Source organism: Rhyacophila brunnea, unplaced genomic scaffold, assembly GCF_057557595.1.
Source record: "Rhyacophila brunnea isolate RB1 unplaced genomic scaffold, BYU_Rbru_1.0 scaffold_4, whole genome shotgun sequence".
In the NCBI taxonomy this organism is placed as follows: domain Eukaryota; kingdom Metazoa; phylum Arthropoda; class Insecta; order Trichoptera; family Rhyacophilidae; genus Rhyacophila; species Rhyacophila brunnea.
The window spans coordinates 23,464,161-23,490,027 of record NW_028233068.1 but is presented as its reverse complement, the minus strand read 5'-3'; the positions used below and the strand labels follow the sequence as shown (position 1 = coordinate 23,490,027).

The window sequence follows — 25,867 nt, the reverse complement described above, 5'->3', positions numbered from 1 at the left end:
CTCCCACAAGGGGGGGGGGGGGGTGACAGTCCTCTAACCTGGGGCCTGGGGCTCACGGGAGGCCCGGCATGAGAGATCGACCAGCCAAGTGAGATAAAAACACACATCACAAACATGCACTAATAGTAAAAAAAATGTTGTTTCGCTTCAAGCATACTAAAATTTAATAATATATGGTTTTGCCAATTTTTGATTATTGTCAATATTTGACATGTCCAAAATTGTGCATATCAACATAAAAGTGGGTTTATTAGAAATACAAAAAATCGCTAAAAATATCTTTAATTTTACCTCGAACACCATTTGGAATATGCAACTGTAGATCATCACATTGCCTTTAACCTTAGCGATAAGTAGGGGGCCCGCTTCGGGATGTACAGGCGGAGGACCATCTTTTGATGAAAGATGGGGTATATTGTTTTTAACTGACCGGCTGACAAGTCTTGTCAGTTTAAAGACAGTTGCCAAAATTGGCAGAACGGTTAGCTGCGCTAATAAATAACCTACAAAATAAACTAAGTGTTCCTTAAAACTAAAAACTAAATGTTATTAAACAATCAACACATTAACAGTTTTAAGAAAATTTTTGACGATATTTTAGCTCGGTAGGTATATCCGATAAGGAGCTCGTTATAAAAGTGAATAAATGTATGGAGAAAATCATAAACTAAAATGTGAACGAATGTTTCCTCGTTACTTCCGAGATCTCGCTATATCCGTGATCGTAATAACCGAGCTTGACTGTACTATGTATAATACAGGCTACTCCCCACATAGCCGCACTCGTAACAGACCGAAAACAGGCGAACCGAATTTCAAAAATTTAACGCTTATGTAGTCAAGGTATAATCATCACACATTCTGCTTTACATAAACAATATTCAGGGTCTGACCCAACATGTTTATCAATATTTAATTGTTGGTGAATTTAACTTCTCATTAACCACACCTGTGGCTACATTGAAAGATTGGATTCCCACCTCTTGGGTTAGTCCCAGTGTTGTAATAGTAGTAAATAAATCTTTGACTTAAGGTTGTGCAGCCGAAAAATGGTGAATAAAACATCAATTACCCCAATGATAAAAAATGATGACGAGATTAAAACAATTCATTATTTAATACTATTTTATTTTTTATTCATCTTTATAGGTATCGGTAACATTCCTGATGCAACGTTAGCAGCCCTGAAAGGCCACAAAGACCTCGGAATCCACTCTGAAATGTTCAGCGGAGGAGTGGTAGACCTTGTCAAACGAGGCTGCATTACAAATAATAAGAAGGTCATCCACAAAGGAAGGATCGTCGGGTCCTTTTTGATCGGCACGCAAGAGTTATATGATTTTGTGGACAACAATCCATTTATCGGTTAGTATTCATGACATTTCATATTTTTTGTCATTAGTAAACTTAAAGATGTCAAAGTGAACTAAATCCATTTTGGTGTATGTTCTTCACTTACTATGCTTTACTTTTTTACTGCCTACCTTTTACTGTGTATTGTGGCACTTTGGCTGATCATTGTTAAGCAATAATATTTTTTCTCAAATCACCATCATCAACAGCCGGGGTCAATCCACTGCTGGATAAAGGGCTCCCTGTCGTTCAGTGTTTATTGGGTACCATGTATGACTGGATTTGTCCAGCGTTGTTCACTCGCCGAGCAACATGGCCTATTGCCATTTCATCAGCTTGGTGACTTATATTACATAACATACTTATGTCTGCGTCAATTAACATTTGTTGACCCACTCGATTTGAGTGCCAAATTTGGGTATCATTGGAGGAATAAATTCCTTATTTTCATTTATCATGTCTTCATTACAAATGAATTTAGTTTCTTAGTGTTTGATATCAGTATTGATCTCTTAGCTTACATTACATTTTGTACTAGAGAACGCAGCTGAAAACACATTATTTTAATTTCCATATGAAGGTTAAATATTGTTTACATACCTACTAAGTTATGTGTATCATATTTTTTTTAGAAATGTTGGAAATCAGCTATGTAAACAAGGTTGGTGTAATTGCCCAAAATCCAAAGATGACCGCCATTAATTCCTGCATAGAAGTCGACCTTACAGGACAAGTAGTTTCAGACTCAATTGGTAAGAATTGCTTCAGATAATATTTCAATTCTCATCCTTGTAATATTTCAATTTCATTGATATTTATTTACTAGCTTCATTTAATAAAGTCATTTAATTGTTATTACTGAAATGAATATGAAAATGATAGGAAATGAATTGCACTTATTGATACTTTTAACCATTATGAAAATTAATGTGATTTTTTATTATTTTCCAGGTACTCGCATGTATTCCGGTTTTGGTGGTCAGGTGGACTTCATCCGAGGAGCGGCAGAAGGTTTCGACGGACTCGGTAAACCCATCATCGCCCTCCCATCTTCCACGTCTCGGGGAGAGTCAAAAATTGTGCCTACCATTAAAGAAGGTGTGTTTCTCTTCATGTCAGAAAACTATTTTATCAAAAAAATAATATTGACTATAATATTATTCTCTACTCCAAATATTCAGAAGTTCCAGCAGAAAAAAATATTTATAGTAATACAGATTGATAAAGGTGTAATATAATATAATCTACGTGTGGAGTGGAGTAGTGGCAGAGTATCTGCTTCTATAATATGTATTATGTACCTATGTATATGGGTTGCGGTGCGGGTTTGAATTCTGTGTTTTGATAAATTCACATGTTTTTCAACCGGTGTTTGATCCAAGACAAAGACCCATTGAGTTGAGTAAATGGCTTACAATCATTTCCTCATAAAATAAACTATTGCAGGTAAATGGCAATTTAACTTTTTTATACCTATACATAAATGTACTATAAAGAACAGCATTGATAAAGTCAGAAAATGCTGAAACAATGAAGAAGCACTCTTAGTATTATATTATGTATTTTTTAAACAAGTCTGAAAACATTTATTCAGATCTACTAGTATAAGTTGTCTGCTGAGTGAGGATGCTATATGCTAATTGGTAATAGTATTACGAATGAAAGAAACAGTGCTTTTTTACTGTCAGTGGTCAATGAATACCAGTGGCGAAGGGTGGAGGTAGGCTGTTAAGATTCGCTATAAATAGTGCACACTAAACTTTTTTAGTCATATGTATTTGTTTGTATTGAACTAAGACTACAATTTACAGATGGTGTTACTTAGTTTTTAAAAATCAATTAAACCCTGCCTAAACGAAACCATAATAGTTTTGGTCTAATTTGGGCAATACGATAAAATTGTGCACACTTTTTCATTCATAGTTATTTGTTTTCGTTGGATTAAAAATACATATTACACATATTGTTGGTTAATTTTTTTAATTCATTAAGCCCTGCCTAAACCAAACTATAATAAATAAAAAATATTATTCTATTTATAAAATATTCAAAGTTATATATGATTTAATTGCATATTTTTAGATATTTTATAGATAGACATGTATTTTTTGACTATTATCTATTATGGCTTGGTTTCTCAGAGTTTAATTGAATTTTAAAAACTAACCAACACTATCTGTAAATTGTAGTCTTATATCAATGAAAACAAATATGCATGTCTGAAAATGTGCACTGTTTATGGCGGATCTTAACAGCCTACCTCCACCCTTCGCCACTGATGAATACAAGTTTGATTTATTTGTGATGTTGACAGGTGCCGGAGTGGTGACAACGAGGGCTCATGTCCATTACGTAGTGACAGAGTACGGAGTAGCCAACCTCTTTGGCCGCTCGCTGCGACAGAGAGCGCACGCACTCATCAACATTGCCCATCCCGACCACCGCGAGATGTTGGAGAAGGAAGCTTTCAAGCGGCTCAAGTGCATGCCTTCTGCGTAAATGCCTCTACGCTAACTCAAATCGATAGTTATTAAACATACCGTAAACAACAATAGTAGTACCTACACATTTTTCATGCCACTGATTAAAATTTTCACTTTATGAAATAAGATTAGTTACCTGTATATCATGATATTGTTTTCTATGAAATTCATTAATATATATTTGTGTAATTACCAGCATGAGCAATTAGCAACGATGAAATAATCAAGTTTAAATATACAGCATGGAATATGAAATTATAATATTATATTTACGGATGATTTAAAAATAAGCCGTTGAATTGAGCAGCTCAAGATCTGTAAAAGTACCTATGCAATGATTGTAGACATGAGTGTAAGAATGAATGAATAAATATATTACATAATAAAAGCCTTTAAATGATGAAAATCAAATTTATTACATAGTATGCCATGTATAAATAATTATCTACAATGGTTTTAAATAACATAATATGTTGACAATCTTGCCACTGAGTTTTTGTTGGAAATGGATCAAATTTTATTATTCTTTTTTTAAAATCCTTTGACATTCCTATTAATGATCGAAATTTGTAGTTTGGAAACATCTATATAATTATTACAAAATGTAAAGAGATACTTTCTAGATGAAACAATAGAATTTGTAGATTCACATCAAGTGGCTTTTAGCAAGGTAGAATTGAAATGTTAAGGTATTGTGAAACATAAAGAAAACTGAGCAATGGTGTAAATCAAATTTTGCGATATTTAATGATTAATAATTAGACATATTGTGAGTTGGTTAGAAAATCACCTGCACTCACAATAAGTGTGGTCTAAATTATTGTAGGAATGGAAAACCACGCTTAGCGTACTATAAAAATATGAAATGATGGGTTACTGTGAATCATCGCAATAAAAAATTTCAATTTAAAATTGGCATTAGAATAGTTACATAAATCGTAATGAGGTTGTTGCCTATGGTTTACTTTCATTTTGTAGGTTTGCTATAAAGTATTTGCTAAGCGAAACATGTTTTAGGAAATCTTCATGAGATTTGAAATTGATTGAAAGACTACATTTATGTATTGTACAATTTTTCTATTCATCATCTACCATGTGGTTTCGTTCATTTTTGGGAAGACTATGTAAAATATCCATGGTTGGCAGGTACCCAACTGTGCTTTGATGATATTTGTCTATTTTACATTGCATGCATTCATATTTTTATAGAAATATCGTCCTAATGATTCCTATATAATTACCAATTCGATGAATTATTAATGAAAAGAGCCATATTTTAAATCTAAATTATGTATTACAAAAATTGTCATGTCAGCCTATGAAATATCTTGATAATAAGTATATTTTTAATCATAAACATATTAATTCGTTCATCTCAAACAATGTCGTCAATGAGTTAGTTGTGGAACATTATTGAAATGATGTGAATTTATAGGGGTTTTACACATACATGGATTTATTGTCACAAATATATATGCTCCATAGACACTATATATTGAAATTTCTTGACAATAAAAATTAGAAGGCTCTAATATTGTTCATTATGCACATATGTACACATAATATTTATCTTGACCATTGATTTCACATATGATAGGCTTTTATTTTAGCCCAGTTCGCATAAGTTTGAAGTGTACACAATTCCAAATGGATTGTAATGTAATCAGAGCCATTCATTAGTCGGCATATTTGTATTAGACAGTACGCAGCCAATGAGGTGTCGGCATATTAAGAAACAGTTTTCAGCCGATGAGATTTTATATAATTTGTAAGGGCATTTCCATCGGCGCTATGAACAATTTCAAACCTCATTGGTCGTGATAATGATATTGTCGGCAATCAATCTTAGCATGTGTAAAGTCGCTATCAGTCAAACTAAAAAACTAATGTGTACTGTTTTATTATGGTCTTTCTGTTTAATTTATATTTAAATGAAGTAAAACCATCCTAGTGGCTTGAAAGATATATGATAATTTGAGCAGTCTTCCATGTATTCTTCTAGTATGTACTTGGGTGTTACACTGTGTCTGTTATTCTCTTCTTCCCTTCCTGAGGTATCAGCCTTGTTTCAGAGGTCATTATCATCATTTTTATAATTAGCTATTAACGATCCTCTTAAATAATGGTATAATGTCACATTGTCAATTTTTGATAGTGTAAGTATTAATTAAAATGGAACAATAACCTATATATATGTAGTAATTATTCCACATAATTTTAAAATGATCGAGACTGGTTTCATCCGGTTCATCAGTTGAGAATGTCCTATTGAAGTGTACGAATCCAGTCTTGATTATTATTGAATTATTAGGAATGTACTACATATTATAATAAATATATTTTTGGATATACAATCTGGTGTGGATCTAGGCCGCCTCGCGAAGAGGTTTAGTAACATTAAGTTTTTACGATAAATGGATATTAGTCACTTGCTCAACCTGGTCCAAGCTCTGGGTCCAAACACACTTTGAAAAACAACATGTGATTTTGCCAGATCCGGGATTCAAACCTGAATCCCTCAACATATCAAGCATTTGTTACCTTTGACCATCGCGGGCTATCATTAAATTTTAATTAATACACATCAATTATTGTCAAAGAATAGCCAAAAATAAAATTTGTCCAAGAACAGTGATAATCCAAATACTAAGGAATACAAAAAATAACCATGAAAGTCAGGAAAGGCCATATACCATGCTACGATTTTTTCTGTGATTACAATAATTGTACTATTTACATCATAATATGTATGTAGTTTTTTTCCATCAGTACATGAATACAGCAATATAGATATTCTTAGACATAATAGGTCATAGTAATACACATAAAATGCTTTGTAATAGTAAATGAATAGTTACTTCACTTATAACCATAACATGCCTTTAAAGTATTGCATAACTTCTACTAATTTAAATCTTGTATTTTTTATAATTAATCATTGTCGCCTATTTTATGTTAATAAATAAATTTATTTTTGATTTGTTACTATTGTTTTTATTCCATTTTTAACTGAAAAGTTTGATTTTTTCAGAAATTTACTAGTACAGTAGAATCTCAATAATCCGCCACCTCAGAGATATGACACGTACAAGTAATCCGGCACTCTCTGAGCTGGGGCGGAGTGGGAGGTTGTGTCTCGTGCCTCACATGTAACATTTTCAGTAATTATAAAATACATATGTAGGCAATACATGTTATCATAAAAGCATAAATTATAATATTGTGTACTTCGACATTTTAATATTTTTCAGTTTTCCATACATTCCAGTAATCCGGCATCATCAGGTTTTATATAGTGCCGGATTAATGAGATTCTACTGTATTCACTTAGTTATGTATCTGTAATTAAATCGCAGATTAATCTTCATAAATTGCTTTCAAGTTCATTTTAAAAATGAAAAACAATATTTGTGCCTTAGGAACTCACCTCAACGTGTATCATAAGAGTAATAGTCTATCTACAGAAATGCAATACATATATTATTTACCCAAGTAGGTGAATAATTGGCAAAACAACACGTCATAATAACACAAAACCACAATGTTCACATAAACAGATTTACATTTATTAAAGTAAAAACAGCATTATTTTTTTAAGTCTTGTCTACAAAAGTTGGATAATCTAAACAGAGTCTTGGGATTCATATTAACTAATTAACATTAATTTCATAAATTCAATAACTATGTATTGACTTAACTGCGAGTTTAGTGTGAATGCATATTTCTATTTTGTCAACTTATTGTCATTAATTTAATAATATTAAACAACAGAATGTTGTTCTAGTGTCACTTTATATTCAGATTAGTATGATATATTATTACTCATGGAGTCTGTATTCGTTATGCAATGAGAATCAACGAAAAAAAAATGCTCTAATCCCAACCTATATACGCATAAGATGAATCGGACACGATACCATAAATTTTAATGATCTTTTTGTTATTTATGAGTACACAATATTTTATTTTCATCAGGTTGCAGAATATATCTTTAGGTATTTACAGAATAGAATATTAATTTATTCCTACTTTCAAGTACTATATTTCTAAAATCAAAGTTACCTTGTGTACTCATTAGAAACATACCTAAGCAATTGTATGAATACAATGTCGAAAAAGAACAATCTTACCTAAGGATAGATACATAATTTAATAATCTACTTATTTCTAGAGCCTGTTCCATAATAGTAATAGCATTTTAAGGCAGCGTCAGGTAATGCATAAAAACTCATCAGTTTTAAATACTGTGAGTGTCTTCACGGTATTGTTACACTGTCTTACCATACAGCGGTCACATAAATCCGACAAGCTTCGACGCAATATGTGGAGACAGTTTGAAAATGTTTGAATATACTGTACGAAAACATTTTCTTGGCTACGTGTTAAAACTGTGAACTAACATGCTCCGCCCATTTTTAACCGCAATTCCATTATAAGCTCCTCCCATTTAGTAAACAACAGCGCCTGGAAACGTAGCCAAGAAGATGTTTTCGTACAGTAGTACCCAGTACAGCGCGTTTGAGACAGATGCTCTAACAACTACTCCCCCACTGGCCTAAAGAATCAAATTGGTCAAAAGGATCTTTCACACATTATTATTATAGCGTTGAAAGAAATATTTTTTGCAGTTAATTAATTCTAAAGAAAAATATTGGAACAAAGTTATTGAATCCTTATTTTATAAAATTCCAAATTCTTTGTATCGAAACATTGTGTGTGAGACAAACTGTGAAACATTTAAAATAAAATTCTCACACTTTGAGGTCTTTTTTTGAATAAATTTATTGTGATATTAAAATAATATGTAATAGATTATTATTAACAGCATGATAAACAAAACGCCATCTATTAAAGACGTCTTATAATAGGCTAACCACACAATTCAAAGGTTTGTTTGATGTGTCTATTTATAATCTAGTTTATGATAGTAGCACTTTACAAAATGTTTTAATCCTGGACTATGTTATAAATAGATCTCCAATATGTTTATGAGTATATTCAAACTTTAGAAAATTTGATGGTAATTTTTTTTAGAATTCTCTTTGTATGCATGCTATCTGAAAAAAAAAATAGTTTCAATACGAAAATGCACAATACAATTTTAATTCCTCATTCTAAAATGCATAGTCTGCTAGAGTAACATGTAAAATTAAATTAAACATATTAAGGTGTCGATTGAAAAGGTGGAAGAGATTGAATGCTTTATTTGTTAGCATGCATGTAAGTAGGGATGTTGGCTTCAGACAGATTCATTTGAAATTTCTGTATTTTACAATATTAAATTGATTTCAATAAAATTATTATATAAAATAATGAATGTCTTTTATTTTGTTACAATACATTGACTACAAAAACCGTTCTATCAAACTGATCATCAAATTCATGGATTGGTAGAAATTTATTATCCTCTGCGACCATTTTAAGACACCACATAACATGATATACTATGCCATTTATTACAGCCCTAACCCAATGATAATTTTCAGTGAAACATGGTGAAATCCTTTCATTACCTACTTGATTGTAACTTTTAAACACACATAATTTAAAACACCTCAGATATAATATGTATACCTACTAGAAAAAATCTTTTGATATGAAAAATTGGGATGTCCTGTTAGCTAATTTAAAAAAATAAACTATCTTTTGCTAGATTTACCCCTCGAAAATGATCTATGTTCAAACACGCTGCTAGACTCACTGCAGCACTTTCTGAGGCCTTTGAATAAATAAAATTATTAGACAATGGATAAATTTTCTCAACTGACAAAGTTAGTGCGCCTCTAATCTACAGTGCAACTTCTAGATCGAGTCTTATGTCATTACGGTCGTTTCTGGAATTAAAACCCTCCCCGTATTAAATTTTACCGTTACAAACGTTTCCAGCGCCCGTAATTCAGTATGTGTTCGATATCGCATGAAGTTTTATTGACATTAAAACGCCTAAGCCCTAAACCTTGGCGGAAGCGGACGAAGATCATTAATATTAATAGAAGTATCTATTATTAGGAGAAGAAACAGAAAAGAGAGCTTAGTCAACAGACAAAGAGCATATGACGTAATTGTATCAGCGCGCAAAAACCATGTGACGTAATAGTGTCAGCGCATGCAGAGTTGTGACGTAAAAGACTTAATATAGAAGGTGGTCAATAGGAGCGTCGTTGTGAAATGGACATTGTTCTTAGCAGTATAATTCAATATACATAGGCGCGGTGTCACCAAGTGATCATTTATAAATGGTTGATCCAAATTTAAAAAAAATATCTACCAACAATGCGTGCAAATGTTTATAAAATTATTCTTTTCTCATGACAGAGACCTGAAATGCTATTATATCCGTTAATATGAGGTCAAAATAATAAATCAACCATAATCGAAAAATATTCTCACAGCCAAACGGTCCATGTGAGAATGGATGTACCTATGTGAAAAGTGCCATTGATTTTGATAGCTACGTAAAAAATTAGGTAAGTAGGTACTTGAATTCAAATGAATTATAATCAATTATTGCAGTGCAGCCCTGCCTTGAATATTGAAAGTCAAACATAAATATCTCCTTGTTAAATGCAGTCTGTAACCTTTGCCAAGCGCAGTAAACAACTTAGTTAAAATTAACTCGCTTTTCTATAAATATTGCGGCATATTTAGTAGCCTTGCAACTTGCAACACTCGTGAGGTAACGCCATAATACCTATTCCAAATTTGAAAAATATTCGTCTATAAACGCGCGGTATATTTTTATAATGTGACGTATAATTTGATTACCGGCACAAATGATTATGCAAATATTTTAACGAAAAAATTAAACTGCTTCGATCTCTGTTGACCTGTTTTGGATCGGGTAAACAAGTCGCCTACGATTTGGTATGGTGTAAAGTTTTTTTTAGTTTGTCAACACACTCGGTTTGATAACATTCTGTTTTACTTTTCGTCGGCAAGAAAAATATAACGGAATAAGTGTATTATGTATAAGAAATATAATCTGAAAACAATCATGTAAAACGGAAGTACTACATTTTTTCAGTTCTTTCATAATTACGATACTTATGCAAAAAACTCAAGTGAAACAATATCTCGACGTTTTTCTTTCTAAATTCATCGAAACTGACGATCGTATTAATTCATATCAGTGAAAGAAAACACATCAGTTTAAGAGTTATAAGTTATAATAATTGCGGATGTAGTATGCATTAGGAACTATGGAAATATTAATAATATTATGTGACGTGGTAATATAGATACACAATATAGGCATATTATTTACGTAGGCAGGGTTGTGCAGGACGCAAGGTTCTTAATTTTCCAACGAGTATGTATCATTTTTATAATAGGTATATAATTATTTTATTATATACAACAGGTCCAAAAAATTTTAGTCCTTGCTTTATTTCCAACACTGGTGAATATTTTTTGTAGGTAGGTACTTCCATACAGTAAAAGAGTAAACATTAATAATATGTGAGTATGCAAGTGAGTGAACATAATATTCAGGCGCGCACACAAGGGGGGTTTCGGGTCCGGACCCCCCCCCAGAGCCGAAATTTACATTTTTTATAAACTATTTAGGTAAAAGGAATATTTCTTCTTTTTCTTCGTCAGGATCTCATGATCGTGACCAGAATAATTTGGCCATTGGCAAACCTTAGTACCTACCTACCATCGCTTTATTGATCGATTTTTCTATTAGAATTTTATCAGCCTTCACCGGCATTCTACAACACGCAATATCTGTGGCCACTGGAAGACATTCGTGCAACTATTTGAGCCAACCAATGTTTGCTTTAGTATTCCGATGCGGCATGTATAAAAGACGATACAAACGGACACTGACGGTTATAATAATTCTTATGCCCGTTAAGCCAATTGTATTCGATAACCACGTGTGGATGTAACAGCTTGCACAAACTCGTACGTGTGCACCACAAAAAAGAAAAATCTGAGTTCCCTGGTGTGCACCCTTAGTTATACTATTGTATTCTGGTGTTTATTGATCGAGCTAAAGTGCGGAGTGTCTGCGGATGGGAAATATAGCTGGAAATTAGCGATATTCCGCGATTAAAGCGACTAGAATCTAAGAGTAAACATGAAATTCAGTGGCACCTACTAGAGTTTGTTAACCGCCGACCTAAAAATTAATAAAAAATATGATTTTTTTTCAAAATACACCCCTCCCCAAACATTTTACTGTGTACACGCCGGAACATATTATTATACTACGGTTTCTTACTAGACTAAAATAGGTAGAAGGTAGGTAGCTACATTCATATTATTTAATTATAACTGTACAAACAGGAAGGAACCTAATCAATGGGAATTTTCATAATCATTATTCAAGGTTTTTAGACATCAAAACATGTATTCGCCTTAACAATTAATAGGGTGACCATTGTTACAATTAGATCCATGTAAGTAGGTACCTACATATACATTTTATTTTCTTCTTCTTCTTGTGCCACCTCCAACCGGAGGTCGCCCATCGTCAGGGAGATCTTCTCTCTATCGACTTCTACTTAGAACAGTGCGCTATACAAGTACTTACCCATAGTATATTGATCTATGCACCAATCACGGAAATTCTTATGCAACGGAATACTGTGTCTTCGTCTGAGAAAGGCTCTATTTCTGTCCTCTCATAATGTGGACGAGGTATTGTGGTTTTTCAGCATAAGAATGTAATACTACGCAGAACTTCTCGTTCCTTCCTCATTGTCCACCCTGATTGTTGACGTTAAAGTTAATCAACAAGTCAGTTCAAGAGATTTTGATCATAGGTACGTATATAATACAGAGTATAGACTCTATCTATAGGGGTTCGACTCGGTGAGGTCACATTATAATTATGTGATTTTCTCAAAGCCTGGGTGTTTTAGATTGTTTTTCTTCTGTAACTAAAATACACTACTTTTTAACTACACTACCATCTTTGGGCCATGTTTTGTTGTAGTGTTAATCAATTATAATTTACTAAGGATTACATTTTATTTTTATCTTATAATAGTTATGATGAATCAGTGGCGGATTGGTATCCTTAGACCAGCCCGGAAAATTATCTAGTCAATTGACTCAAAATGAAATAACAAATATACCTATAAATTAATGCATGTACCTACTGTACATCGGATGTACATACATGTAAGGACAATAAGCATATATTTTTTTCAAAACAAAATGTAGATCTGAATTATGATAGGTAATGACATAATCATATTGATATTCGATATCATTTCTGGACATATCTAAGATAATATTATATTGTGTTGTTCATGATTAAAATGTGTAGAAAAAAAATCATTTGGGGTTCGGCATACCGGGATTCTGATGGCCCAGCAGGCCCACCCCGAACTTTATATAAATATGAATGTTTTATTGCTATGGCTTTCAAATCCGAATAGCATATTTCTTTGATTTTAGTTAATTAATTATTCAAAAAAAATAATGGTAGATACAAGTATATTTACTGGAAGCCAGGTGAGAACATCGGCAATTTTCATAGCCGATTTCGGAAAAAAAATCATGAATAATTCAAGAATGATAACGTAACCCAATCTAACAAATAATCCAGTATATTGGCTATTTTCAAAATTTGTTTGCCTCTGGCTTCCACTAAACAGACAAAAAAATGTTTATTACAAAGGGTCTTATTATTCGAAACCTATTAAACCTATAAAAAATGTTAAAGACAATTTTCTTCTATGTTTCAGTATCTAGTCGAAATTTTTTGTTAAGCAACATATTTTCCGTGATAATAATAAAAATGTCTGCTTACTAACTTACTTACGCATACGTCAATACGTATTAGGTATATTATGGTTACCCCCCATTCTACATAAGAAGCCATACGGGGGCCTTAGTAATTTCTTACATTATACCTACCGAGTATTTCCTCAGTATTATTCTATATTACATAGGTTATTACCTACATAGTATAACATATATTTTATGTCGATACACCGCGTCTTGTCTTCAGCTAGTTAATAGTAATAGGTATTAATCCAATTTAGAAGTGTGCACAAAGGGTGATCCATAAATTGTATATATCATAGTCGGTATTATTCTAGATTATAGGTAGCTATTATTTTGATAGTAAGATGTTTACAGCTTACAGCATTACAGCTTTTGGCTATTCTTTGCGCCCTATATTATACAGTTTAATTCAAAATAATACAGTTTATAATGTACCTATGCAAGATAACATACATCTTCGAATCAAAAAATCATTTTACACGATATAATCTCAATTCTAAACTAAAACCGGTACTGATGGTTGAGCATGAATGTACCTACCTACATTATAGCGCCGCCAAAATATTATCTGTGTAAGTAGGTACCTAACGAAATTAGTCTGGTCACCAGCCCATACAAACTTAGCATGGTATGGTTTTGGCGCAGGACAGAGATTTTTGACAGATTCCGACGCAGTTTTATCCGCTGATTACAAATCTGCTGGGTGCCACTCTGGTACCCCTGGTCAAACGACGCCATCTTGGTGAAATGGCGTATTAAAACAGTTTTTGGGTAATATTTCAATAACCATTATCCTTCCAGAAATTTTATTCCGAGTTGAAATAAATATCGTTAAATTATACACAAAAAAGATTTCCAACATATTTTTAGTAGGGTAAACGGTTTTAGCACAATTTAATAAATTAATGTTTTATAGTTTTTTGGACTTTACTAGACCCATTTCTCTAGAAATTGTAATTCGAATAATTCGTAATAATTCGAATTTAACGACATCGAAAATTTATTAAAAGAAAATGTGGAAAAAATGAAAAAAAGAAGCTCGCATAGAATTGGAATAATTCATTATTAATAAATATTTCCCTCGCATAAGAAAAACTTTACATCAAAACTTGTCGAGCATTCTCGAGAATCTCAAGAAGTCTAGAAGTTATTATTTATTAATCTCGAATTCTCGAATCTTAAATGATCTAGCCGATACTTAGATATCTCTATATGCTCTCGTGGTGCATTGCGTAAGGCGCTGGTCTTTCATCCGGGAACTCCGGGTTCGATCCGGTCAGGACACAATATACCTATGTATGTGATTTTTTCAAATGTGCTTGTGATTGCTTCACGTATATTACACTGTTAAACTACACTAGTGTGATTGGGCCTCTAGGTCTGTTGTGGTGTTAGAAAGAATATGTACCTATATTATATTATTTACTATAATTTCATCGTCAGAATTAATGTTAAAAAAAATGTCTGAAGAAATATTATTTTCGGTAATGTTTGAGATTAATTAATTAACACGCATATAATAATTATGTAGCAGCGTTGCCAGATAATTATTTTACCAAATCGGGATGTTTACCATGTGAAATAAAAAAAAATCGGTACAACCTAAAAAACGCATAGATAGTTCAATATTTCTAATGCTTATTTCTATAATATCAATCATAAATGACACAACACAAACTAATAATATTAAACAATATTTTTCCCGTCAGTCGCCTATTTGTAGGTACTTACCTACTTGGCGGAAGATTTTACTTCCTGAAGAGTCTCTTTCTGCTGCACAATGTATTGGTAAAATCACATGGGTGCATCATGTTGAATTGAACAAGTAACATAAACGTCTTATTTGTTTTTGTTGAATAATCGTGAATTTAGCTATCCCGCGCGGGCACCGACATCTTTAGATTAATAAAGGCTGAGCATAACTTTTTGCACAAGCAACGAGTGGTCCATTTTTCAGCTGTCAAAATCAGATCCCACATTGCTTGACACATTGATTCACCCTTTCTCGTTTCAAATTGAATTATAAAAAATTCTCACATCAAATATATTAACTATCAGTGTTATTTATATATAATATACATTCCTGTTTTTCATCAGCTGTCAAAGTCAGACTAGTCCTTCACACAAAACCGGTGGTAATATCGATTTTCAAAAAATATGTAGCATTGATCTATGCATTACATTTGTAGAAGGTGTATTAATGCTAGTGTATTATTTATCATTTAACTCATCTATAAGTGAACACGAGAGACGCGTCAGTATCAGCACTCTATCAGGGCTCGAAATGGATCGGAACGCACTGGAGCGCCGTTCCGGTTCGTGAAATCAGTAAAATTATCGCTCCGCCTCGTGGAAAAAATAATTTTACCATGTGAGCTAGATAGGCAATATAAAAATAAATCCGGAGGGGCGGAAAGGTAGGACCAGTCGTGAATGTATCGGTTTTCTCTTCAGTCGGCTGTGGCGCGGGACAATCTATTACCTGTCTCTACAATGCTTGAAAAGTGGGACGTCCCGCAAAAATCGGGACGTCTGACAACGCTGATATGTAGGTACCTGCGTAGTGTCTTCTTATCGTGTTGATTAACGGACTCTATTTTAAGTTTACATAGGTACATCGTACATCTACAATGATAACCAAGTGATAAGGTATACAAACAATAAATCGAGGTACGATACACCCCACGACTGACTTATCATTAACAAACCGAAGTTATTTTCATCCGATGTACGTAAGATTGCAAAATATAGGCATGATTTAAAATAAAAGGTTGCTTAATAACTATAAAAGTTATCCCTACATGTAATAGATCAAGAGTTCATATTGTTCCATAATCCTCACGTATTTTTTCAAAAGTAAGAAAGTGGTGTAAATTTAATAATCGGGTAAAAATGGTTATGATGGAAATTGTGAATAATGTGGCGATATTGTACAGACAGAAGTAACATTATCTTCATTATTAAAAACCATGAGAAAAAATGAATCTTAATTGTTTTAAAAATATAATATGTGGACTAAGAAAGTATCATGGTACTAATACAAAGATGGTAGAGATAGTGTTGTAACTACCTACGACGTGACAACAACAATGTTGCATTTTCGTTTCATAAGCTGTGTGAAACTTTGTTTGTTGATCAATTTAGTCGTTTTTTTGATCACAATACTGGCAGTTTTAAGAGAGATGTTATCGGGTGCTTTGTCGGACAAATCAGAACAAATCACACTGAGAAAAGATGATTTATTTACCGACGATATAAAACATATCAAATGGAGTTTACAAAATGGAGAAGAAATGCGACACTTTAATTTAAAACTAGAGAGAGCTTCAGAGAACGATGACACACAAGTCATTAATTTAAATGAGTTCAAAGAAAGTGGGGAACAATATAAGAGAATCGATGAAGGAAGAGCTGAAGATGATTTATCTTTTAATAGTCAAATAGAAGAAGAAGAAGATTTACACGAAACTGGACAAAAGGACGTCGGCGGCGTTTTCAACAATGTCGTTTTTAAACAGTCGCCGAAAAATTTGCAACAGAGAATTGTTCACCTGGATTTGAAGGGGGCACCGCCTAGATTGGCATTTCTGCGCAATTTATTACCACTTCTTCAATCTGCCGGTGCTACTGGTTTGCTGATTGAGTACGAAGACATGTTTCCTTATGGCGGTATTTTGGAAAGCATTAAAGCGAAGAACGCATACGATAGGAAAGAAGTAAGAAGTTTGTTCATCATTATATCTTCATTTTGTGGTTTTGAAGTATATTGCTATTGAGAATAGTATACGGAATCCATAACTTGGGTCAAAATAATATGGTCCAGGAAACAGTATTTAGTATTCAATACGCATCTGTACCTACAATAGAACTGTACTCAAGTGGAATGATTGGATTTAATAATAAGTTTATGTCTAATCGTTAACTTAAATTTAGTCTATTACTACATTAAACGATTTTGGTTTTCGTTTATCATGCAAGTGTTTTATTTATGTTAAAATTAATGTAGTCTGGTTGAGATTAAAAAAAAGATTTTTATGAAACCTCTTATAATTTATTAACAAAGCATTATTTCATAAATTTGCTTTGTCGACTGAAAGAAATTTTGACTACGTTGCTAATAAAAGCATAATCAATAATAGGTAGGTTTTATTATAAAGACTTCATATAATGAATGACTTGAATAATGATCTAAAATTCTAAAATATATCCACCATATAGGTAGGTACCTATATTATCTATATTTTAACACATTAGGTACCTACACAATTTATAAATTAATTCTCATATTCTAAAATGTATTTGTCTACTTATAGCTTTTGGAATTCCTGGAAGCAACAAAGTCGTTTGATCTCCAGGTGATTCCACTGGTCCAGACTTTCGGCCACATGGAATTTCTTCTGAAACTGGATGAATATAGAGATCTCAGGGAGATGGATGAGCATCCGGATTCTATATGCCCAACCAATTCTCGGTCATTTGACATAATCAAAGAGATGCTGACACAGGTTTGTTTAAAAATCAAAATTAATTTTATTAATTGCCGAATGCTCATATATATTGTACATATTGTATTTTAAAATAAGTAGATAGAGAGAATTATAAAAATAATTAGTTGTCGCTTACATTTATATAAGTATTTAAAAAAAACTAAATTTTAAACTAATATTTAAGAGCGGACTTGCTCAGCATGGGTCAAAATTGAGCTTTTTTTCTATTTTCAAAGCATGATCCTGGACATACCTTAAACGTTGTAGATAATCTATTTATATAATTTTGAAGCCTTTTGAAACATTTGATGACTGCATAAAGTATTTTTATTACATAAAATAGTATTCTTTTAAACCTCTCGCTCTAATGTTTAAGAATATAGTCATATTTCAGTACATAAATGTGCAGTGGTGTTAAGATTTTTTACATTTATTAATTTTTAAACGCATTTATAAAACCATCAGTATAATTTATATCGACATTATTATAGTGAAATATTTACGATAAAAATTATATTGATAATCTCTGTGATTCCAAATTTGACAAGAATTAGGCATTTTATTATTCAAAAAATAGGCAAAAGTAACACATTTGAAGATAATTCTAAAGATACTTATTATAAGCTATGTCTTTGACCATTCGAGTGTAATAAACATCCTATGAATAATGATTGCTTTATAATAATTATTGACCTAAGAATAAGGTAGTGTTTTTTTGAAATATTGATCTGACTATTATAGTGGGCCTCGGTATAAGTACGGTGAACATTCGTTCATTATTTTTGGGGGACGTTCCTTTATTTGCCCATGGTGGTCTGGTTGGTAGATAAGTCATGTATGAAGACGTAAACACGTGGGTCACATGGTTGATAGGCTGGACACACAAAATCCATGTTTTTTTTTTTTTTTTTTTATATGTATTTTTGATTAAATTGGTTGGGTTGGTATGACTATATAATAACCATGATTTTGTAAACGGTATGTTAACTCTGCAGTCCATAATCCATATTATGTTCCTTTACGAGCGAACGAGGTGGTTTACTTTAAAAATACCTGCAATAATCCAGTGATAGTATTCTAAGTTCTTTCTAGTTAGTAGATAATATTATGTGATCAATGTAAGACCACAGAACATGTAAGACCTCTCTTCTATGTGTAGTGTACCAGATAATTTCACAGTACCTACTAGTGAAAATTATTTTGTTTTTTAAGGTGATGGAGTTACATTCTCAAGTGTTGGATCTGAAGTGGTTTCACATTGGGTGCGATGAAGTCTACCACATTAATCAATGTGACAGATGCCTCAAAAGAAACTTGGCATCCCGGTAACAAAAACAACTTTGCATAATAAATAATATTGTTATTATCTCTAAAATTATGTAAATGTCGGTTATAATTAATTTCTTACTGAAATATATTTTGTAGGCTATCGACGAAGATAAATAAGTACAAACTTATAATATCTACATATTATATGAAATACCTTTACTTAAACATCATAATGAACGCGTCGTTTACCTAATCTATGTAGTTATTGTTAATAGGTATGTAGTGTCAAGGGGCGATGTGTTATTTTTATTAATGGTAACTCACGCTGTCCTACAGAGGCGTATCCAGGAAAAGAGTCGCCCATGCACAGACTCAACACGCCGCCCCTGACAAAATTAGTTTCAAATATTATTATTTAATTTTTTGTAAAAAAAAAAAAAATACTCATCTGTTACTAGGTCGTTGTAAATGACAATTTTATTGAACTACGATTATTAATTATCAATTTTGAGAAATGAAAGTTAAAATATATGATTTCCTATATCATGACATGTATAAAAACAGGACACCGCGGCACGGACATAATAATGAGGACTATTATGCCTTGCGCACACGATAACCTTGTTTGGGTGTGACTGATCACAGCGAGTCGTAAGGGAGAATTCCACTAGGCTACAGGCCAAGTTTTCATCGCTAAAGTCAAAGCACGGAGTATCGGGGGTTTTTAAGCTAATAGAGCTCCTTTAAGTCATAAAAAGTGTCTCATTCATGTTTAATAAGCTTAGTTTCGTGGTCACGGAATGGAAAACATTATGTCCAATTTCATAATAAAAATGATATTAATATTGTATTAATCAATATTTTTCTGAAAAATTGCTGTCACTAATTCAGCAAAAGAACAAGGAATCTGCTTAGCTATATAAAAATGGTTAATTTGAGTGAAAAAATAATATTACCAAAATTTCAACATGTATAAACTTTGGCGAAAATGCCCATATACTGTAACGACAAGGCGCAGTAAGTAGTAGGCGGGTAAGAGCAAAAGTCAGTCAATAATAATTTTTTAGGTAGGTATATTTGTTTGGAAATAGTACACCCTTATACCATGTTCAGTGTGCGCGCTAGACCCGCCTACTTACTATTCAGTGGTGGGTTGCTACGATAATTTTATTATTTATAATACATAATAATATCACAAAGCTTAATGCAGGTACCGATTGGCGAAGTTTTTCTAGTTAGCTTTGTTAATTTCCATAATATTAGGTTTTATCGCCATAATATTTTTCACAGTTCAATAAAAATGTTTAAAAAGGTTACTCTTATTAAATGATTAATAATTGTATACAGGAACCTATGTAGGTACTAGTATTTAAAGACCTTTACACTCTACCCCTTTCTTAGCACATATTTATTTTTATTCCAGGGAAATTTTTGTTGCCCATGTGTTGAAAATTACCGAACTCTTCAAACGAAAGTACTCTAAGATTACTCCGTTAATTTGGGATGACATGCTAAGAAGTTTTACACCTTCCGACTTGGCGAAATCTGGGCTAGGTGACAAGGTGCAACCGGTTGTGTGGATTTATTCAGATTCTATAACAAACCTTGTACCCCACAGATTATGGTACCAATATACGACGATGTTCTCCAAAGTCTGGATTGCTTCTGCTTATAAAGGGGCATCGGGTGCATGCAAATGATTCCGGATATTAAAAAACACTACGAAAACCATTTGGCTTGGTTAAACTTTGTTGGAAATTATAAAATTTCAGGTTCCTCTTTTACGTACAACTTCCAGGGAATATTTTTAACTGGCTGGTCAAGATACGAACACTTTGCGGTGCTATGCAAAATCTTGCCGGTATCGCTGCCTAGTTTAATTTTAAATCTGTTATTAGTAAATATGTTTTTGGCTGAAAACAAAAAAGTTAGTTCCAAATTAAAAAGATTACAAAATCATCTTGACCTTGACGTATACAATCATTGGACAAAGATGCTGAAATGCCCAAATAGAAAAGAATTCAAAATAAATCTACCACGCTCTAGTAATTATTTCTATTTGAAAACAATCGAAGAATATTTGCCGTGGTGTGATTTTTACGGAAATCGTCTTTATGATGATATGAAAAATCTCATAATAATCGAAAACAGTGCGATAAACTTTCACGTTATGTACAAATTTAAAACAAATGGATTTCTAGACTATAATGTCGACCACAATTCCATAAGATCTTTCCACAGTTCTGAAGCTATTGAAAAGGCAAATAGAATTGAAACTGATATTAACATGATCGCAAAATATTTGCAGAGACATTTGTTTACGTTTTTTGACAATGCTACTATCGAAGAATTTATAGAGTATAAAGTTTCTCATATGAGGAAGATTGTCAAACGAGTTATAGATATAACAGATAAAGCTAGCAGTATAAGAGTTTGGCAAAGAAGACCTTTTAATAATATAACCAAAGGAGTTGTGTGAATCAGTACTGAATATGAATATAATAATATATTTATAAAATAATTCTGCGAAGTGTGTAGAAAACTTTTACATTTATAACTTAGGATCTCATCTACAGTTTAGAGAAGAACTCACCCACTATGAAATGGAACGCAGCATAGAGGCAACATTCATTTATATTTATATTGGACAAAAAACTTCGAAATGAATACGGGGATCTTCAATCTGGTGATATTATTTTTAGTTCATATCTTAAATTTTCATTGTTCAAGATAATATGTCATTGGTTCAAGAAGACTGAGAATGTAAATACTTAAATTTTTACATGAATAAGTAGTTCAAATAATATTATTCACAAGTGCTTAGGTACCTATACAGTGTTGATATTAATCACAATCACTGCTGACCTGTTAATTAATATTTAATTACCACATTTAAATATCGTGTTAATTATATCTAATGGCCAACTAATCCAAACGCGCCAGTCGTGGTGTCAGTACTAATTACTATACACCTGGGCGTTAAATAAATTTGAAGCCCGTCACAATATAAATTACCTAAGCCGATAAACCTTTGGTGGAAAAATATATAAAAGATCAATTACTTTTTGTTGGTAAGTACAAAATTTGCAAAGTTACTCGTAGTTTTATTGCAATTTCAATTTGCATAAGCAGAACGGTGTGCATTCGTATGTGTGTGTCTTATAGTTATTTCATTTCATCTTATTTAATAAGCAATTAGTTTACACTTTGTAAGGCTTTGATTATCAAAAATACGGAACATTCTGATGAAGCGTGCGGCGCGTGCGCATCAAGTGAAACCGACTGGTTTTTTTTTTTTTTTACAAAAATCAATATATAATAAAATAAAATTACCTCAATGAATATCATTGCCACCATTATTCAACCACATTAATTTATTATCCGATATTAATTGTCGATATGTTATTTGGCGAGTATTAATTTTTTTAAATATCTAGTCCTGTAACACAATTTTTGATTATTCTATGTTCATAATTGACAACTCCATAATTCAAGTGAATTTATTCAACAATACAAAATAATCGCTAAAAATACACCGAATACCATTAATTTTACCCTTAACACCTTTGATAAACCGCTTCTGTAGAGCGTCTTACCGCCTTTAAGCCTAGCGATGGGTAGAGGGGCCCGTCAAAAATTCTGCCTGGGGGCCCGCTTTAGGATGTGGGGGCCACAGCGCTCGGAATGGACAGGAACGCACCGGAGCGCCGTTGTGGTTCGTGGAATTCCAAAATATACCGTTCCGGCTCGTGGATTCATTTAAAATTGCGTTGCGGTTCGTTAGATTGAGATAATTATATATGAATGTATCTTTTAAAGTTTTTCTCAAAATTAAAAATTAACGAAGTTATGTTATGCCGGGCGTGCAAGGGTTAAAAATAAAAATTATGACATCCCTAAATTTCTTTCAACCTTCTTATTTTGTGTCGATATGTCCATGCCTAAATGCATTGTCTAAATAACAAGAAACAACCAGCTGCAAGCGTAAATTACTTTATTACCCAAAAAAATGTGCCTTGCTGACACTATTTGAAAACTCTTAAAAAATAAAGTATAGATACATTGTTTAATAATTTCTAAAGGATGAAACATTTCAAATCTCAATACAATCTTGCCTTTGACTTACGCATTGTTAATTTACTTACCTACTAATTTATTATATTATTTTATTCGGAGTGACAAAAATTATTACTTCGCCATTTATTTTCGGGTGAATGAATTGTGTTTTCGATGGTTAAATTAGTACAAAAAAGTTTGATAATTTGACTCGTGCAATCCGCTATAATATTCCTATTAGTTGCCTTTTAAAATATTTTGTATTATTTAAGATATAAATACGTTTCTAAACAAAATTGTTTATATTATTAGTTTGGTGTTTTTTTGCTACATTCTAGTAAGTTTTGTGTTTTAATTTTAACTGTATGTTTAACTTGATTTTTTAATAAAAAATTGTTCTCAAAGTTGGTCAAAAATGTCATCAGGCGAAACGTGTTAACCGAAACTATTGAAAAATATTTTGTCGCAGGTAACGTAACGCTGGCCACATACCTACACAATTTGATCATTTAAAAAATGATATTGAGTGGTTATTTATAAAAATAATGAAGGTATAATAAAGTAGTAGGTAATTCGTGTAAATCTGCTAAAACCACATTACATTACATTAGGAATTCACTCCAATAACCATTGAAGTGGCAACAGATGGTATTCATCTCAACAATTAACTTTTCTTAAAAAAAGCTTATGACGTGTCGTAAACCCCTCTTTTTACGATGTTTACATTTGTTTTGTAATTTACATTATTGTTGAATTGCGACTATAGTAAAATAAATCTTGTGATATAACTACTACATTCATTCATTTATTTGCCATAGGTCATGATGAGTACCTGTGGATGAATACTTTCCTTATAATAGGCTTTATAATATAATATTTTAAAAAGTCTATTATGTTAAATTCGCTTTTTCTTCGTAACACTAAGTGGATAATCACCCTTACAATTATCGTTTTTAATAAGTACTTTCCTGTGGGATACAAATTCGCCATTTTTACATACTTAATTATATTATTACATATATACCTATATACTATTGTCGCTGGTATCCAAACTGATTTAAGATAATTCTGGCCACACGCACAATTTGATAATTTTGTGGATATTTATAAAAATAATGAAGGCTTAATTACGTAGTAGGTACTTCGTGTAAATCTGCTAAAACATTAGGAATTCTTTCCGGTGGACAATACAGTGGCAACATCTGTTCTGTGATTCAATAATTATTATCATCTCAACAACTTGACTTGTGTTAAAAAAATATTTATGATAAGTCGTAAACCCCAATTTTCACAATGAATAATGAATGATTTTTTCTACAAAAATGTGTTTGGGCCATTGATGGTTTGGGCAGAAAATATTGAATAGCCTTCTGCAGAGTTTATTTATTTGGGACGTTCCTATTGTATTACAATTATTATTACATGCATTGTAGCTTGTGACTTTAAAAATAATAGAAATAATACATAGGTAGTGTGGAGAGAACTTTTACTTAATTTTTGTTTGTAAATTTGTTTAAAAAAAATATAGGAATATCCTTTAATAAAAATGTACGACTATCATAATATCTGTATTGTATGTAGGTACCTATTATCATTTCCATGGCAATAATAACGTGAGTAGGGAAGGACAAACAATATAGATTGAATCGTTTAGAATAAGTAGGTACTAACAAATTAGGTACCTATGTGTCCAGTGCGGACATCTAATTATCTTAGGTGGTGGTAGTCATAGATTATTAAATAAATACGGTGGTAGATGTATATTACAATAATTGTAACCAAAGCATCACCATTGTAACATAACATGCATACAATACAATATTAGTCCTTATAATGTTGAATATAGTAAGTACTAATTAATGACAATTTTATATTATTCTATAAGAATCGCGCTTAGCAACCTGAGTTTCACCTTCCGTCATGTTTTATCTTATATAAATGAAAATGACACACCATTGGTAATTTAATTACAAATAATGCTATGTTTACGTTGTTTGGATGACTTGAAACTTTTATTAGATGTAGGTACGGCCTTCTTATAGTGGAGAAGGTTCAAAATAAATCTTTGAGAATCCTTTAAAGCTGTGTGGATAGTGGATACTATCCATGGTTTTATCCGATTGATTTCTCAAGACGTATGCTTACATACTGTATTCTGAAAGTTAAAAAGAGAGCTAGGTATTTAGGCTACGTACTTTTTCCAACTTATATCTACCCAGTACAGATGAGAACTCTGCCATTATTGGTACTTAGTATTGATTTTATTATATATTATTTTATAACTTTCTTGATAATCTAAGTTGTTTGTTCTGCCAAGGTGCAATAATTGCTAATGATAATTGGGCAGGAAATAACTATGTTCAACCAAATCGCTTCGGATAATCGTATATTCCACCTGCGTGAGAACGAGTTTATGTGAACGCTATTTTATAAATTCTTGGTATAGGTAGGCACTTACTGTTTTTTCTAATACTA

General features: G+C 32.2%; 2 protein-coding genes across 2 annotated transcripts in view; both read left to right on the top strand.

The window, feature by feature from the left end:
* The window catches only part of LOC147067113 (succinyl-CoA:acetate/propanoyl-CoA:succinate CoA transferase-like), a 49,564-nt gene extending 43,087 nt beyond the window's left edge, over positions 1–6,477 (top strand). The window contains exons 6-9 of the mRNA XM_085953787.1: positions 1,150–1,365; positions 1,986–2,105; positions 2,305–2,451; positions 3,668–6,477. Of these exons, the coding sequence (XP_085809913.1) occupies positions 1,150–1,365; positions 1,986–2,105; positions 2,305–2,451; positions 3,668–3,852 (668 nt within the window). The 3' untranslated portion in view covers positions 3,853–6,477. The remainder of the gene's footprint in view (positions 1–1,149; positions 1,366–1,985; positions 2,106–2,304; positions 2,452–3,667) is intronic.
* A 6,548-nt stretch (positions 6,478–13,025) lies between these two features.
* On the top strand, positions 13,026–21,343 carry LOC147067112 (hexosaminidase D-like). The gene is made up of 4 exons (XM_085954492.1): positions 13,026–17,296; positions 17,894–18,085; positions 19,280–19,392; positions 20,760–21,343. The coding sequence occupies exons 1-4, from the start codon at positions 16,670–16,672 to the stop codon at positions 21,034–21,036; spliced, it is 1,209 nt and encodes a 402-aa protein (XP_085810618.1). The 5' UTR covers positions 13,026–16,669; the 3' UTR covers positions 21,037–21,343.
* The last annotated feature ends 4,524 nt before the right edge of the window (positions 21,344–25,867 follow it).